Source organism: Alligator sinensis, unplaced genomic scaffold (genome assembly GCF_000455745.1).
Source record: "Alligator sinensis unplaced genomic scaffold, ASM45574v1 scaffold7_1, whole genome shotgun sequence".
In the NCBI taxonomy this organism is placed as follows: domain Eukaryota; kingdom Metazoa; phylum Chordata; order Crocodylia; family Alligatoridae; genus Alligator; species Alligator sinensis.
Window position 1 is genome coordinate 5,844,582 of NW_005841843.1, and position 15,729 is coordinate 5,860,310.

General features: G+C 43.4%; 1 protein-coding gene across 2 annotated transcripts in view; it reads right to left on the reverse strand.

Annotated features, from left to right (window-relative positions):
• The window catches only part of SLIT3 (slit guidance ligand 3), a 393,886-nt gene that overhangs the window by 290,338 nt on the left and 87,819 nt on the right, over positions 1 to 15,729 (reverse strand). The window contains exon 6 of one of the 2 annotated variants that reach the window (XM_025205766.1): positions 10,694 to 10,765. The exons of the other annotated variant lie outside the window; for it this stretch is intronic. Within the exon in view, the coding sequence (XP_025061551.1) occupies positions 10,694 to 10,765 (72 nt within the window). The remainder of the gene's footprint in view (positions 1 to 10,693; positions 10,766 to 15,729) is intronic. 2 annotated transcript variants of the gene reach the window in all.

Here is a 15,729-nt window from a genome sequence, read left to right on the forward strand (position 1 = left end):
GGGCAGGCTGATACTAGGGGAGAGGGCCTGCAGGCAAGCAGCTCCTCCACTGGATTGGCTCCAAGTGAAGCTCAGTTTCCACCCTTCCTCCTTTCTGTGAAGCGCCATGAATTAGAATAGAAAGTTGCACATCTGTCAGTGACCTGTGTTCACACTGTTGTTTTAATAAGACTGTGCAACTCAGTTTGCCTCCTTAGCCTGTACACAGAGGAGGGGATAAGTGCCAAGGCTGGTTACCTACAGGTTGAGACCAGATGGACATTTAGCATCAGCAATCTTGAATGGTTTTGTTGACCTATCAACAAAGGTGAGATGGTTGACACCCAGGAGGTATCCAGAGGGGATAAACATGACAAAAGGGAGAGAAGGCTGGAAGAAAAGCCTGAAAGCTGCTATCCTGAAAAGTCTGGGCACTGAGATAAATGGAGAAGCTTTGGGGAGCTGGAGAGACTGGAAAGAGAACACCTGAGTATCTCTGGGGCTGCTCAGGGCTGGGTGGACTGGACTGGGGACAAAGCAGGGTACTGCTCATCCCTTTGGAGGGAGACAGATAACCTGTGGCTGGGTGGCCTTTGCCTCAATAAATAAAATGTCTGCTGTAGTGCTTAGATCTGTGGGCTGCACTGGTTCGCCCCAAGATGAGGTCCCTCTCTCAGGGTTTGATCTGGATGCTACCTCCCTGAGTCAGAGCCACAGAGAACCAGGGAGGGGCAGGGACCAAAGGCCATGGTCTCAGAGTAGGAACAAGCTTGTGAAGTGTGCTTCTGTTGTGAAAAGGTTAAGTTAAAAAATGAAGGTAGCTCCATTTTTTTCATATAGGATCAAATTATGCTGAAACAATAAAGACAGAACTCAAAAAAACCTTTACTCCAATGGTTTTCAATCAGTGGTCCACAGACCCCCTAGGGCTCTGCAGACTATGTCTAAGGGGTCTGTGAGAGAAGAGTATGATCAATCAAAAGTATGCGACTACCCACACTTACAATTCAAAGGGGCCCACAATTTCATCCAAATTTTTTTAGGGGTCCGCAAATGAAAAAAGGTTGAAAGCTACTGCTTTATTCCAGTTAGAACACAACCATGCAGTGAATATGCCAACAAGGCCATATTCACTACACATAACTTCACACCATCCTCCCTTTGGCTTGATTCGGCAAAACGCATGTATGTGCATGACTATCATGTAAGCAGTCCCACTCCACTGCTGCTGGTGCCAGCTTATGTTACCAGTTTATGTAGTCCTTCACATGTTACATTTCCACTGTTATTCTGTCTCCTAGAACTCAGTCATGGATGGACGTCTGAAATCAATACTGCAGTGTTGTAACATCTACATAGAAGCATGCATTTAATAAGGTCTTCCATTTTACAGGTATTTAAATTATAAGAAACATTAGGTAAACTTCCTCGGCTTACCTCGTATTAGAAACATTTTAATTAACAAATCTTACAGCTGTTTTCAAATATAGTGCCTTATAATCGATTTTTCTGTGGGTCTCTCTTATAAGGATCTCAAGACACACTCTGTGATTTAGTAATGTTTCCAGTTTCAGCATTGTTTCATTTTTGTTGACAGGGAGAGCCTTGTTAATGTGGTTCTTTACAGTTTTAATAGCTAAAAGTTGATAACAGTAGGAAGAGGAATATTTATTTTATTCCCTTTCTCAAATCTTTTTAGAAAGTCTGTTAATATTTGCTGCTTTGACTAGTAATACATATTCAAATGGAAAATTTCACAGGAGCAGCCATACTTCTTGGTATGAGGCTTGTTTTATCCTGTGGTAGATGGATTTAAAATTATTATAGCAATAGTATGAAGCAATGCATTAACTAATCAGGTCTAAACATCTGAACAGGATGCCAAATTTTGGAAACAAACATCTGAATCCAGCCTTAATCTGCACTTGCCATGTTTATAGTGAAAAAGGAATCCCCCTCCTCTGCATTTTAGGGGAGAATATAACAAGTGGTGCCTGAACTTGCATAAATGCCGTGCTGGATGATGTCATTCACCCGCTTTTTGCAGATACAGTATGTTCAGCATTAGAAGATAATTAGACACATCATCATTTCATTTCCATTAGAGACAAAGCTCCAGTGCTGTTGCACAGATAGTAAGGCTGAATCTCCTCATGCCTTGATTGAGGCATGAAGATTCAATTAAGTTTTTCCTTTTTTATGGTCTGCTGCTCTCTGGTAAGTTCATCCCACCCTAGTACTTGATCTACATCAAGAAAGAACAGGTACAAGTTTTCCTAACCTTGCATTAATGAGTCAATGTAGGTCATACAAGGCTAACTTCCTTAGTTTAGGATATCACTAGAATCACTCAGTGGAATTGTAGCTCTTTAGCAAGGATTTTAATAAGCTGATCAGGATTCCACCAAGCAGGGAATTCATTAGTCTCCTCATATTCTCATCAACTTCTGCCTATAACAAGACAGAAAAGATCTTTAAAAAAAAAAAAAAAAAAAAAAGATGTTTACCACACTTCTGAGGGTAGTTGCACTGTTACTTGATAGGTGTGCAAATTGTTTCTGCTGCTGCAGTAGGAAAGAAAGGATACCCACTGCTTTATTGCATGACTTGTGAAATTCCTTTAAGTTTCTTTACTATGTTCTCTAAGGCTAGGGAGAGGCATTACATATAAACCAGCTTAAGTGATCAGAAACTGGTTTAAACCTGTAACAGAACAGATGTTCAGTGCACATAAACCAGTTTGACAATGGCTGAAACTGGTTTGAGATAAACCTGGTTGAATGCAGTATCAGACTTAACTGATTTGTGTCAAACCGGTTTATGCAATGTCTGTCCCAGACCCCTTGCTGATTTAAGTTAAGCATCCCAGCATGCTTTCTGGGTGGGGTGGGGCTCTCTGCTGCACAGCAGGGCTGGTCCTTCCCCTCTGCTCCCTGGCTGCAGCTCTGGCAGAGACTTGCAGGCAGAGTCTGACTTGCAACCAGAGCCTGGTTTCTTCCTGCTTTCCCCCTCCCCTCTCTACTCCCTGCTAAGCAGGGATCCCCTACCCCCTCTGCCTTACACAGACACTTCAGCATTAACTAGCAAACCACACGCTGGTTATAGTCCATGTTGTGGCAGACAGCAGTGTTGGCTTAGGGCTTTTTGGAACTAATCAAAGCTCAGCTGGTAATGTCCCTCCTTTCCTTCTTTGTTTAAGAAAAGTTTGAACTAATGAAAGGCAGTTTGTTTTCTGATGTGGTGACAAATCCTAATAACAGAGCTGATTAATGCTCTGTTATCATTTAGGGGGAGGGTATCCCCTCCCTAATCCTGCCACACTCCCCTCAACTCAGCCCTGTCGAAGGGAAGGGAGGGCTGCTCTAGTGCCCCCCAGCTTCTAGCCTGAGCCACTGCAGGCATGTGCCTGCATTTCTGGGATGTCTGTGCAGTTACGAAGTGATTCAGCCTAGTCAGGTTAGACTAACCTGCAAAGATTGAATCAATTCAGGCTAATGCTTTTTGAATGTCTGTCCCTAGCCTAAGAGGTTTTGAAACCAGAGAGTATTTTTTAGAGCTAGTTGAATTCAAAACCACTGATCAAGTGTGAACAATATTTGAGTAGCTTTAACGTTCTAAACAGAATGCCTATTTAAAGAGTCCATAATAAATATCCATAAGGTGATTTGGTTTTCCTAAGCCATGATTTGTTTTTCCTAAACCAAACATTTGACATAGTCACTGCAATACTATTTGGGTCATTGTTAAAAAACTTGAAGGATTTACTGCTCAGATATCAAATGAAGTGCTAACACCAAACACCATTGTTGCAAGCAGTGGGTATACATGGGATAGACATACCTTTCAGGTGGATGAAAACACTTGGCTATAAATATTGGTGCTCAAAGCAACTGAACAGCATAGATAACCTGGGAGGAGAAAGCTTAGTGAGGTTGCCATAAACTTTGAATCCCTTAGATCATTCAACCATATATCTGAGTTCAAGAAGGGGCAGAGATAAATTGAGCTTTGTGTTGTTTACTCTGTGTAGAGGCAAGGATGAAAGATGGGATTCTTTTTGCCAATGGACATTGACTTTTGGGTACTGATGGAACCTGAATAACCAGGCACATAAACCATGAATATGCAGTCTAAATAGTGAACTAATAAAATAAAAGCATAAATACCATACAAAGCTCCCACAACACAAAACTACCATCAATTCAGGTGTTAGTCTCAGCCTCAACTTTAGAAGCCTCAACCAGCTATTTCTAACACAAGAGCTAATTTCTATAATTATAACACGTTGAAGCAGAAGTCTGCTGGAGCTAATTAGCATGCTAATTATCAGCATCCCCACTTAGTTAAAGTACCCCTTCTGCCATTTCAAAGAATGAGGATGCTAGCTAATACATGACATGCTGCAGTCACTTAAATTAAAGCACCCCACCCCCTACCTCTGGAGTGCATGTAAACATGCCCAAAGACCCTTGATATAAAGAACCAACAAGAATCCATTAACTTTTCTCCTTAAATTACATCTTCAGCCAATTAAACCAGTATAGTCTTCATGCCCTATCATTAATAGGTCTAAAATGAGTGTGAAAGGGTTAAGAAAAAACAAAGATGGTGATGATGCCAGAGTTGCCTTACCACAATCTTGTAGGGGCAAAATACTAGAGAAATGATTGATGAAATGTTCAGCATTAAGAGCTATTTCTTGACAAAAGTCCATCCACATTTTTGCTTTCCATAATGCTGGTATCTTGCACTGCTAAAGGAAGATGTAGGCAACCTCCATCAACAGTGGGACAAATATCCTTCCACTAAATTGTACAGAACAGAACATGGACTGGTACAGACCAGCATTGCACAACAGTTTTAGTCCCTTGATCAGGAGACAGCCCAACCCAACAGTTAAGCAGAGAAATAAAACACATTTTCTGCTATAGATGTCTGACCAAAACATCTACTGATCTTAGATTCTTTCTTTGAGCTATCATCATTTATGTAAGCACTGATATACTGTGTGGATCACTTGGGGATTTTTTTGACTGGAAGTGGATAAATGATGTAACATGATCATCTAGCATCATGACACATTGTCTAACTGTAACTGCATTTATAGTAATAAGGCCGGCACTAAACCCAGGAATTGCAGTAAGGGTGGTCTTCTTTCCCATATGAACATTTGTATTTATACTTATATGTATATTTAAATGGAAAAGTCCTACTTTTAATAATGCTATTTAATAGTATTTCCAAGAAAGATCCCAAAGCCTATGCCAATAGTGTTCCAAAACCCTACTAATGTATCTTGCTAATGGAATCTTGCAGTAAGCAGATAAATCCTTTACTGTTAATCTTTTTCATAATAAGCATAACCCTGAATTCTGAATAGCTAGCCAAGATATAGAAAATGATTTTTTCCCTAAGTCCTATAAAGCTGGAATTCACCCAACATGAAAACTTAAAGGACAGTAAAACATTGTCAAGTTCTAAAATTAATTATACCTCAAAAAGAATTGAAGTAGTAACTTAAATAATGAAAGAGTGGCAGGTTGGGTCACTCAGAAGGGATCTGTCATTTGTCACTGAAATTACTGTCTTGCTATCTAATACAGTACCGCTTTAAAAATACATACTGCTATATTGAAAGTGAGACAGAAGAATAGAGAATCTATGAGATTGATGACTTAATCTTTTAAATATTAAGATCCTTATTTACAACTCCTCAACTACGGGGAAGGATGACTGGATTGGTAAGACAGTTAGCTTTAGACCCAAAGCCAACATTTCAGTATTCAAAAGCAACAGCTAACTGATGGTTCTATATCTTAGCAGGAGTGAATAGACGGGGTTAATCTTACCCTTAGATAGCACTCTTCTCATGGAAACAAAGATAAGCAGTACTTTCACGAGCAATCTTAGAAATGGGCCAGGGCCGCTAAATTACTTTTCATATTCCTAGAAGAAGTGTTTCCATACACTGACATGACAGTGAAGCAATTATAGAAACAACTTGTTCTGCCACTATGTGGGTTGTACTGACAGAGGACCCCATGGTACAGTACTAGCAGGATCTGGATAAACCCTTACAGGATTTACCTTGGGAAACACAGGAGAGGATTACTGCCGAGCCCAGGCCAGGCAACTTTTACTTAATATGCACAATACATAAAACTGACAACCCAGGATGTCCCATTGTCTGTAGTATTGACATCATCATGGAGGGAGTTTCTGGCTATGTTGACTCTATCCTTTTCTCATATGCCACCAGAGCTACCAACTGTTTAAAAGATACCACAGATGTCTTGCAGAAACTGGCTTCTATTGACAAGCTTCTAGCTAACAACAGATTAGCTACCACGGATGTCACACCAACATTCTTCATAAAGAAGGATTACAAACCATAAAGTACATTAGTCTCAACAAGAAAACTGTTTCAGTTTCCATTACATTCTCCTGGTTTCCTCTCGCACACATCTATTTCCGGTTTGGGGACTCTATACCTGCAAATGAATGGGACTGCAATGGTAACACATATGGCCCCTGAGTGTTTATGACAGACCTTGAAATCTGTTTCCTCCACAGCTGCCATTTCATCTCCTTAATTTACCTAAAGTACATCAATGGCATCTTCACTGTATGGACAACACATGGGAAGGAATCACTAGGGAAATATCAAGACTTTAGTAATTTCTACACCATCCATCAAACTACTCCTGGAAGACTCTACCCAACAAATTCATCTCCTAGATACTATAGTGAAGGTTTGCAATGGCCACATGCCACAACATTGTATTGGAAACCAGCGAAATGCCACAGCTACCTCCATGCCACCAGCTTGCACCCTAAGCACACAACTATATCCATCACTTATAGCCAAGCTCTGTGTTACAACTGTATCTGCTCTGATCCCACTGAATGTGATACATATTAGGGCTGTGCAAAACACCATCATTTCATTTTGATGGAAGAGTGTTTCGTTTCATCATTTCATTTCGAAGTATGGTCCCGTTTCATTTTGTCGAAACTGTTTTGCTGTTTAGACTTGTTTCGACATTTTGCCCATAGGCTATAATTTGGAATCATGAAAATACATAAAACGTTGTCATTTGTTGCCTGATTTGGATGCAAATTGAAGGGATGATAGCCCCTTCTCTGGGCATGAAGCCTGCCAAGTTTCAAGGAGATAGATACAGAGGTTTCCTGGAAACTGCACCTCAAAGTCTTGAAAGCAAACTTCGTGACACTTAGCGTCAGTGGCAGCCTCCTGTCATCTGGCATGCAGATCCAGGGACTCACACCTCTGGGAAGGCTGTAGGGCTGTGCCAGACTCCTCCCAGGAGTGTAGGCCCCCGGATCTGTGCTAGATGACAGGAGGCACCCAGCGCCAGGGAAGACTGATGCTGCCACTGGCCCCAGGCAGCAGCGGTAGCTTCCTGTCATCTGGGCATAGATCCAGAGGCCTGGATCTCTGGGAAGGCTGCAGGGTTATGCCAGACTCCTTCTGGGGGTGCGGGCCCCCGATATGTGCTGGATGACAGGAGGTTGCTGCGGCCACCTGGGACTGGCACTGGGCACAGCCCACACCTGGCACTGGGCTCCATGGAACTCAGCCCAGCAGTGGGAGGCAGAGCGCAGCTCTGGCTCTGCCCACCTCCCATCACTGGGTTGCACTCCAAGCAGCTCCACAGCTCCATAGAGCTCAGCCTGGTGGTGGGAGGTGAAGCAGCCTGGTTTTCCCTACCTTCTGCCACCAGGCTGCACTTGGTGGGGCTGGCAGAGCTGATCAGAGTGCAGCCCCAGCTCTGCCTGCCTCCCACTGCCAGGCTGCACTCCAATCAGTTCCACCAGGCCTATGGAGCTCAGTATGGCGGCCAGAGGTGAAGCACAGCCCTAGCTCTGCCTGCCTCCTGCTGCCAGGCTATGCTCCAAGTGGCTCCACAGCCTCATGGAGCTCAGCCCAGTAGCAGGAGGCGGAGGGCAGCCCCAGCTCTCGCTACCTCCCACCACCATGCTGAACTCCGTAGGGCTGGCGGAGCTGATCAGAGGGTAGTCCTGCCTCTCCCTGTCTTCCGCTACCAGGCTGTGCTCCGTAGGGCTGGTGGAGCCAATCGAAGCACAGCCCCGGCTCTGCCTGCCTCCTGTTGCCAGGCTGCACTCCGATCAGCTCCACCAGCCCCATGGAGTGCAGCCTGGCAGCAGGAGGCAGGGAGAGCCGGGGCTGCACTCTACCTCCCACCGCTGGGCTGAGCTCCATGCGGCTGTCAGAGCTGATTGAAGCACAACCCGGCGGTGGGAGGTGGGCAGAGCCAGGGCTGCACTCTGATCAGCTCCACCAGCCCTACAGAGTGCAGCCCGATGGTGGAAGATGGTGACATCCAGGGCTGTGCTCCCTGCCAGCTAAACTACATGGGGCTTCAGAGCTGCTCGGAGCACAGCCCTGGCTCTCCCCTGCCTCTCCCACCACCGGGCTGCTTCGAAACTTGAAATGTTTCAAAACTTTTGAAATGTTTTGAGTGCCCTGATTTCATTTCAAACCTGTTTCAATGCTTTTTGTTTCATTTTGATTTCACTGTTTCGAGCTTGAAATGCATCAAAACAGCTTTGAAACAAAATACTCGGCAAAATTTTGCACAGCCCTAATACATATCTTAAGGATATAGATCAGGGATTCTTAGAATTACAATACATCCAAAACCGTAACCACTCAAATCAACAAAGTCAGACTCAGACCACATTATGACCTGCTACTGTACCAACTCCAGGATAGGGACAATCTACTCATCATCTACAACCCCTGGCCTGAACAACTTAGACATATCATTAATGCCCTCCAAACCCTCCTGCAAAAGGATGACCATTTCAAAGTAGTCATGGAGGACAAACCAGTCCTGGCTTACAGACAGCCTTCCAACCTCAAATGGTATCTCTCAAGTAATAGGCTACCTAACTCCAAGTCTTACTGTGGCACCAGGACTTACAAGGAACCCAAATGCCTTCTGTGCCCAAGCATCAATTCAGATGACATCATCACTGAAAAGAATAACAGATTATAACATCCAAGGTTCATTCACCTGTAACTCCACCAATGTCATATATGCCATCACCTGCTTGCAGTGCCCCTCCCTCTGCTGTCTACACTGAAAAGACTGAATGATCCCTACATTACAGAATGAGTGACCACTGCTTTGAGATCAGCTGCTGAAAGACATGCAAGTCAGTGGCGGAACACTTTAACCCCCCTGGACACTACATTGCTGACCTGAGGGTGACTGTTCTCAGATAAACTTTTAAAAACAAATTTAAACAGGAAAGTGCAGAACAAGAAAACATCTACAGACTGGATTGTGTTAAGTATTGTTTGAACAGAGACCATGAATTCTTATCCCATTAGCTGGGTTACCTTTGGTGACCACTTTGTTCCTATGGGTTTAATATTTGTTTGCTTGTCTCTCACAGCACCGCCTCTCTTCCCCTATCCTCCTCTCTCTCGCATCCTGCCTTGTCTTTTGTATTCTAAATTCTCTCTCCTTCTTATACTCTGCTTTCTGCACATCCTTTCACAGCATCTGAGGAAGTAAACTATAGCTCATGAAAGCTTGTGCTAGAAATAGATTTATAGGTCTACTTTGGTTAGTCTATAAGGAACAAATCTACCCTGCTTTCTATTTGCCTTCAGACTAACACAGCTAACTATGTCTCTTTGCACTATTACTGTCAGAAGAGGATTAAAGATTCCAGCACTGTCAAATTCAAACCTCTCAGATGAGCAGCAACTACCATTTAATTTTTAAACAGTGAAGAAAGAGCCTCACCTTTATTAGTTTGTGTGCCCACACAGGTGTGTGTTTATAGGGAGTAATTATTGTCTGTTTTACCAATGATGTAAATCCATGGTAATTACACTGAAGTTTATAGATAAGGCTTTAGTTTAAAATGGGGGTTTTCAAACTTTTTTAATATGTGTACCCACAGCAGCCCCCTTTTTAGTAAGTGTACCCCCGGGGGGTGGGGGTGGGGCGGCTAGATGTGGAGCAGGAGTGTGGTGAGTGGTGGCTACGCAGGTTCTGTGTGGCCCTGCTCTCACCTCGCCCCGGGCCTGCTCCTGTGAGGCAGTGGCACAGGGTGGCTGCACCTTCTCCCTGCCTGCCCCCATGTACCTCTGGGACCTTTCAAAGTACCTCCAGTACTACACGTATCCCCAGTTGACAACCCCTGGTATATAAAATAGGCTTTGCCTTCAATTATATTGGCAGATTGAGGTATGAGAGAGAGGATGTATTTCTGGGATAATGTATTGTCACAAAAATATTTTTAATACAAGGATGTTTAGCACAGGAAAAGTCAAATTTTTTTAAGGAAACATTTCCCATGCTGTAGACAGTGGCAAATAAACCAATTTGATGCCAGAAAAATAACTGTAACTTAAAATCATCTTGGAGGAAAGGGAGTCTGTTTAGAAACAAAGAATGAGTACAACAACTAATTACTTCATATGCTACATGACAGAGAAGTGGATCTGAGTGTTACTAAGGATGTCATGCACTGGTAAGCATCCTAGACTAAATTCCCTGCAGTATTACACTTAGGAGAGATTACCTATTTAACTCCCAGAGGCTTTAGTACAGCATTTGGTCCTGTGTTTGTAAAATAAAGATGGCAAAATTGAAAACAGTACAAGCTATGAGTATTAATCTAGAAAGTTTAGTCCTGCTTTTAAACTTACATTCTCTTAAGTCTCTTGTACTGCGAAAAAGCTCCTGGGGGAATGGCTTTGATGAAGTTCTGTTCCAAGCGTCTAAAAACAAACACAGTTATAAAAACATTAACTATAAGACTGTGAAACTGGAATAACATTAAATGTTCTAATAACTTTTTGTACAAAGATAAAACTCTATTTGAAGCAGATTTTCTTCTGAAAGCTACTAAAATTGTACAAATAACCTTCTGGTTTTTTGGAAGCATTCATCTTGCTGGCCAAATTAAACTCCTACAAAAACAAAAACAAAAAAAGGAAGACCCAACTACAATGTATTTCAATATAAATAGGAAAATTTAGTTCTGTGGGATCTAAGTCCAGTTTCCTTTTCTCACAATAGATGTTTTGCAAACGACTACCCGCATCTCTAGGGCCAACAGAAATAATAAAATATTTTGTAAGTGTATATGTGTGTGTGTGTGTGTGTGTGTGTGTGTGTGTACACACACACATATATACACTGTCTATCAAAGAGAAGGCAGAATATTGTCAATTCCTCCTCTGCAGTTATTACATATGAATTGCAGACTGAAGTCTAAATATGCCAGGGGACACTGAGGTCTCTCACATGCTCTGTAGGTTGGGCAAACAGAAGAGGTGAACTCCTCACCTTTGGAGAAGAGTTGACCTAGTTTTGAGATTGGAGCACGCACGATAATGCCTCAGTTAGGGTGGGAAGCCCATAAGATGAACAGAACAGTTACTTTTAAGTGCTCAGCCAAGGGCCATGTCTATAGAAGCACACCATGTGAAAGGGGCATGAGTGTCATGTGCACGGGCATGGAGGAACAGCTGAGGGTGAGACTGAGTACAGTGAGTGAGGGCTCAGAGTGGCCAATATCTCCTCTGTGTGTTAGGAGCATGCCTGGTGAGTGTCTGGGTGGTTGCTGCTGTGTTGTTTGAGTGGATGGAGGAGCAGCCAATGTGTTGTGAGAGGTGCAGCTGCATCTGAATACAGGGTGAAATGGTAATATGTTCAAGTTCTATTTTCCATGGTCACTTAAATTAAAGACAGAATATTGTCTGCAGGGACACACTACAAGACCATATTCTGTCACTGGTAAGGATGTCAGTGGTGGAGCAAGGAACTGTTAAGTTGCAGACCTGACTATGTGACCTTTAGGTAAATCCTTTAGTTTCTATATCTGTTCTGCCATGCATAAAGTGGGAATAGCACTTGCAGCCTAACACAAAGACTAGGTAGACATTCAAAAAGCCCAAGGCAGAATCAATCTAAATTACATGATTTTTTGTAAGCAGCATAGTTTAGATCAGTAGCAAACAGAACACATATTTGCACTTTTTGGGAAGTGGCGGGGGGCGGGGACAGGATGACAAATCTTAGACCAGGGTCCACCATTTTAAACCTAGTCTGTGTGTCAAACTTCCGGTTGCTGACCACCTATATTGATAAAAGTGTAATGTTTGTACCTGGCCAAAGTGAATTAATATCTCTAATATACTTTGAAAAATTATAATGCTGCATAAAATATATAGAGACTCTTTGTCTCTTCTTATGCTAGTTAAAGAATGAAAGGAGGGCCCCACAAGATGAAGGAAAACAAAGAAAAAAGAACACTTTTTTACTGTCTTAAATTATTAGGATCTATAATGAAAAAGGTATTCTGTATAAAACACCATAGGTGAGATTATCTGTAAAATAAACCACATAATTGCAAAACGGACTTGGAAAAGCACAGGGATCTATTTCAGTTTCTTCACAGAAACATGTCTAAGATTTTTAAAAAATGCTCCTAGATTGCTCAGAAGGAGGATCAATGAGCTTAAAAGTTCAAAGAGTAAAAGTAAACTGCATTAAGATCAACCAAAATTACCCAAATTGATATTGAAACTAAACTCTTAATTAAGCTCTTGTTTTTCAAAAATGTTGGTCCCTCTACCAGTTTTGCCCCACACATTTAATGAAAAAGGAGATTATAAATGTAATGACAGAGTTACCAATTTACTCTGGCTGTCAGAGGCAGACTGGGTAAGGTCGTTGACGACATCAAGTCATGGGGAAGTGTGGTAACCCTAGAGGATAGCCTGGTGATCCAGGCTGACCTTGACAGGCTTACAAGGTGGGCAGATCAAAACCTGATGGCATTCAATCAGCTGGGTGGTAGTGACAGCACCATCACCAGCAGCCCTGCCCCCATCCAAGGTATCCCTGACTGTGAGGTGCAGCTTGTATGCCACACAGCGGATTCCAACAAAATTGGCATCACAGACCACCTTGACCATATTGGCCCCATTGTTGGTGACCATGAACTTGAGGAGAAGCTTGCCCTGCCCAATGACCCACCCCTGCACTAAGCAGTTCATGGACCCCATGATCTCCCTTGCTGTGTGGGACTCATCCATCACCTCAGCTTGAAGAAGAGCCCCCTGACTGGTCGCACCAGTGCCCTGTGAGGGAGAGGTAGGTATGATCTCCACCCTGACTGCTCCAGATGTCTAAGGTGAAATGTAAGGCCACCTGTGGACCTGCTTTCTGCAGCTCCTCCCTCAAGTATTCCCTGCACGTTTCATACAGGGAAAGGGCACCACCATGCTGCTGAAAGTGCTGCACGTGGGCATGATGGGGCCATGAGCTGCCTGAACCCTGGCCACTCAACTAAGGAGAAGGGCTGGCCATCCACAGCAAGCATCTCACCAATGGTGTGGGTGATCTTGCTCACCTTTGCAATGCACTCCCCTTTCTTTCCTCCTTTTCCCCTCACTGTTCCAGGGTGGCCTGCCTCTGCTTTGATGGGATGGGGGCTTTGGAGCAAGAGGGAAACTTCTTTTTGGGCATCCTCCCACTGCTGCCAGGCTGAGGAGGAACAAAGGCAAGAGTGTGGTGCCTGCAGAGATGCATCAGCATCCCTGTGGTCCAGCTAGTTTTTGCTCTGCAGTGCAGGCAGATAGTGTATGTGGGATCATCTGGCAGCTCAAAATGATCCCAGACCACACTACCTGCTCACTTCTGGGGTGCAGGTGCATGTGCGGATGCTGCCTTTCCCCCCCTCAGCAGGCAGAGGCACAGCAACAGGAGAAGTGGACTCAGCTGAGCCACTTGCCTCTGCATCCTCTACCTCAGTCTCCTCTGAAGTGTCTGCTGGGGAAGTGCTCTAGGGGAAATTTGAGGGGTGTGATCACAGCAGGTGGGAAACTTGAGGGGTGTGGAACTCGGATGATTCCCCCTTCTTCCCCTGAATTTCTCTTGCTGTGGCACTCAGATCCAGCTCCAGCTCTTCCTGTGGCACTGGAAGGCTCAGCATGGGAAGTGAAACGGGGGTGGAGGAGATGAAATGCAGGTGGAGGAGACCATCATGCTGGTGTTGCTGCTTGTTGTCATGGTGGTGGTGCGAGTTATGGCTGATGCTCTTGGAGGGGATGCAGACTCAGGCACAGGCAGTGGCACTGATCCCCTCTCCTTGCTGCTTGTAGAACTAATGGAAGCCTCATGCCTGCTTGTTGTAGTAAAGAGGCTGCATCTCATGTTTTTGCTTGTTTGTGGGGGGCGGGGTTGGGGGGGTGGCTTACGGCTCTCCCTCTACCCCCTCTTCCACCCCTCCCTGAAGACTTGCCAGCTGCCTTTCCAGCATGCTTCATGATGTGTTTCATAGCGTTTTTGCCTTGGTGTTCTTCTGTAATGTTATCTGATTTATGCAACAGATGTAGATAATTGTATATGTATGTGTATTTATGTAATAAATAAAATAAAAATATATAGATGTATGTATGTGTTCTTGTATAAATTTATATTATAATATGCAATATATGCTGTGTTTTCCTGCACAGTGAATGGAATGCACCCTGTCAGAGAGCACAGATTTGGGAAGAATAAAAATACACTAACAAAAACAAAAAGAGGATTTGGGGGGGAGGAATAAATTGAAAGGAATCAATGAATATAATGATAAAATAAAAGGGTATAGAAAACAAAAGGTACTGATGAATCCCACTTGCTAGACTGGCAAGTAGGAAATGAATGATAGCCTATGTTGTCTGATGCTGCTGAAGACACAGCTCAGTAACTGACCCAAAGACAGAAAGCAGTTCAGTTCAACCTGAACAGTTCAAACTGAACCGGCTGTTTTTCCATCCCTCTCCCAAAGCACTGGAATGGGAAGGGACGTCAGGGAAGGATCACAGGCACTGGCCGACTACACAGTCAATATCAGAACTGTCCTTTCCCCTGTCCCCCCTCCCTCTCCTTATTTTCTGTCTCCTGCAAGCAAGTCCAACTTCAGCTTTGAAACTTGAAATGAAATGTTTCAAAACTTTCGAAATATTTCGACTGCCCTTGTTTCAAGGCTGTTTCAAAGCTCTGTGTTTAGTTTTGTTTCAATGTCGCTGTTTTGAGCTTGAAACAAGTTGAAACAGCATTGAAACAAAACAGCTGGTGAAATTTCTCACAGCCACAGCAAGCACCTACTTTGCATACTTTTAAAAAAAACACTTGGATGTCTATCTTCATGGGATCATTTGACCCCTGATGACTTCCTGCCCCTTGGGCAGGGGGCTGGAACCAACGATCTTGTGAGGATCAGCCCTAATGTCTATGAAATCTATGAAATGGCTTTGTAGCTCACACCAGAATGATCTCATCATGTTCTCTTACAGTGAAGGAATGAATTAGTCTAAGTATAAACTAAGTGATGATGATCCAAAAAATTAACTGCCTGAGAAGATGAAGGTACAAACACTCACAACTGTTTCAACAACATAGAAAAGAAGAGAGAGAAAGGAGTGTCACAACCCAAAGTTGTGATTTTCTTGTTTGTGTGTGCTTCGGCATCGCTAAATTGTGTTCCCGCTAAATTGCAGCTCTTTTGCACGGTGGAGTGCTCTGTTGCAATTAAGAACCCACGTGCAGGAGTTTTTCCCGCCAGTTTTGTAGCCTTCTTTGCATCGTGCATTTCTTTTGCATTATAGTGATGCACGGTACAAAGAAGTTCCCGCCATTTGTATTAAGATTTCCGCCACATTATTGGCCAATCTTAATATAGGCACAT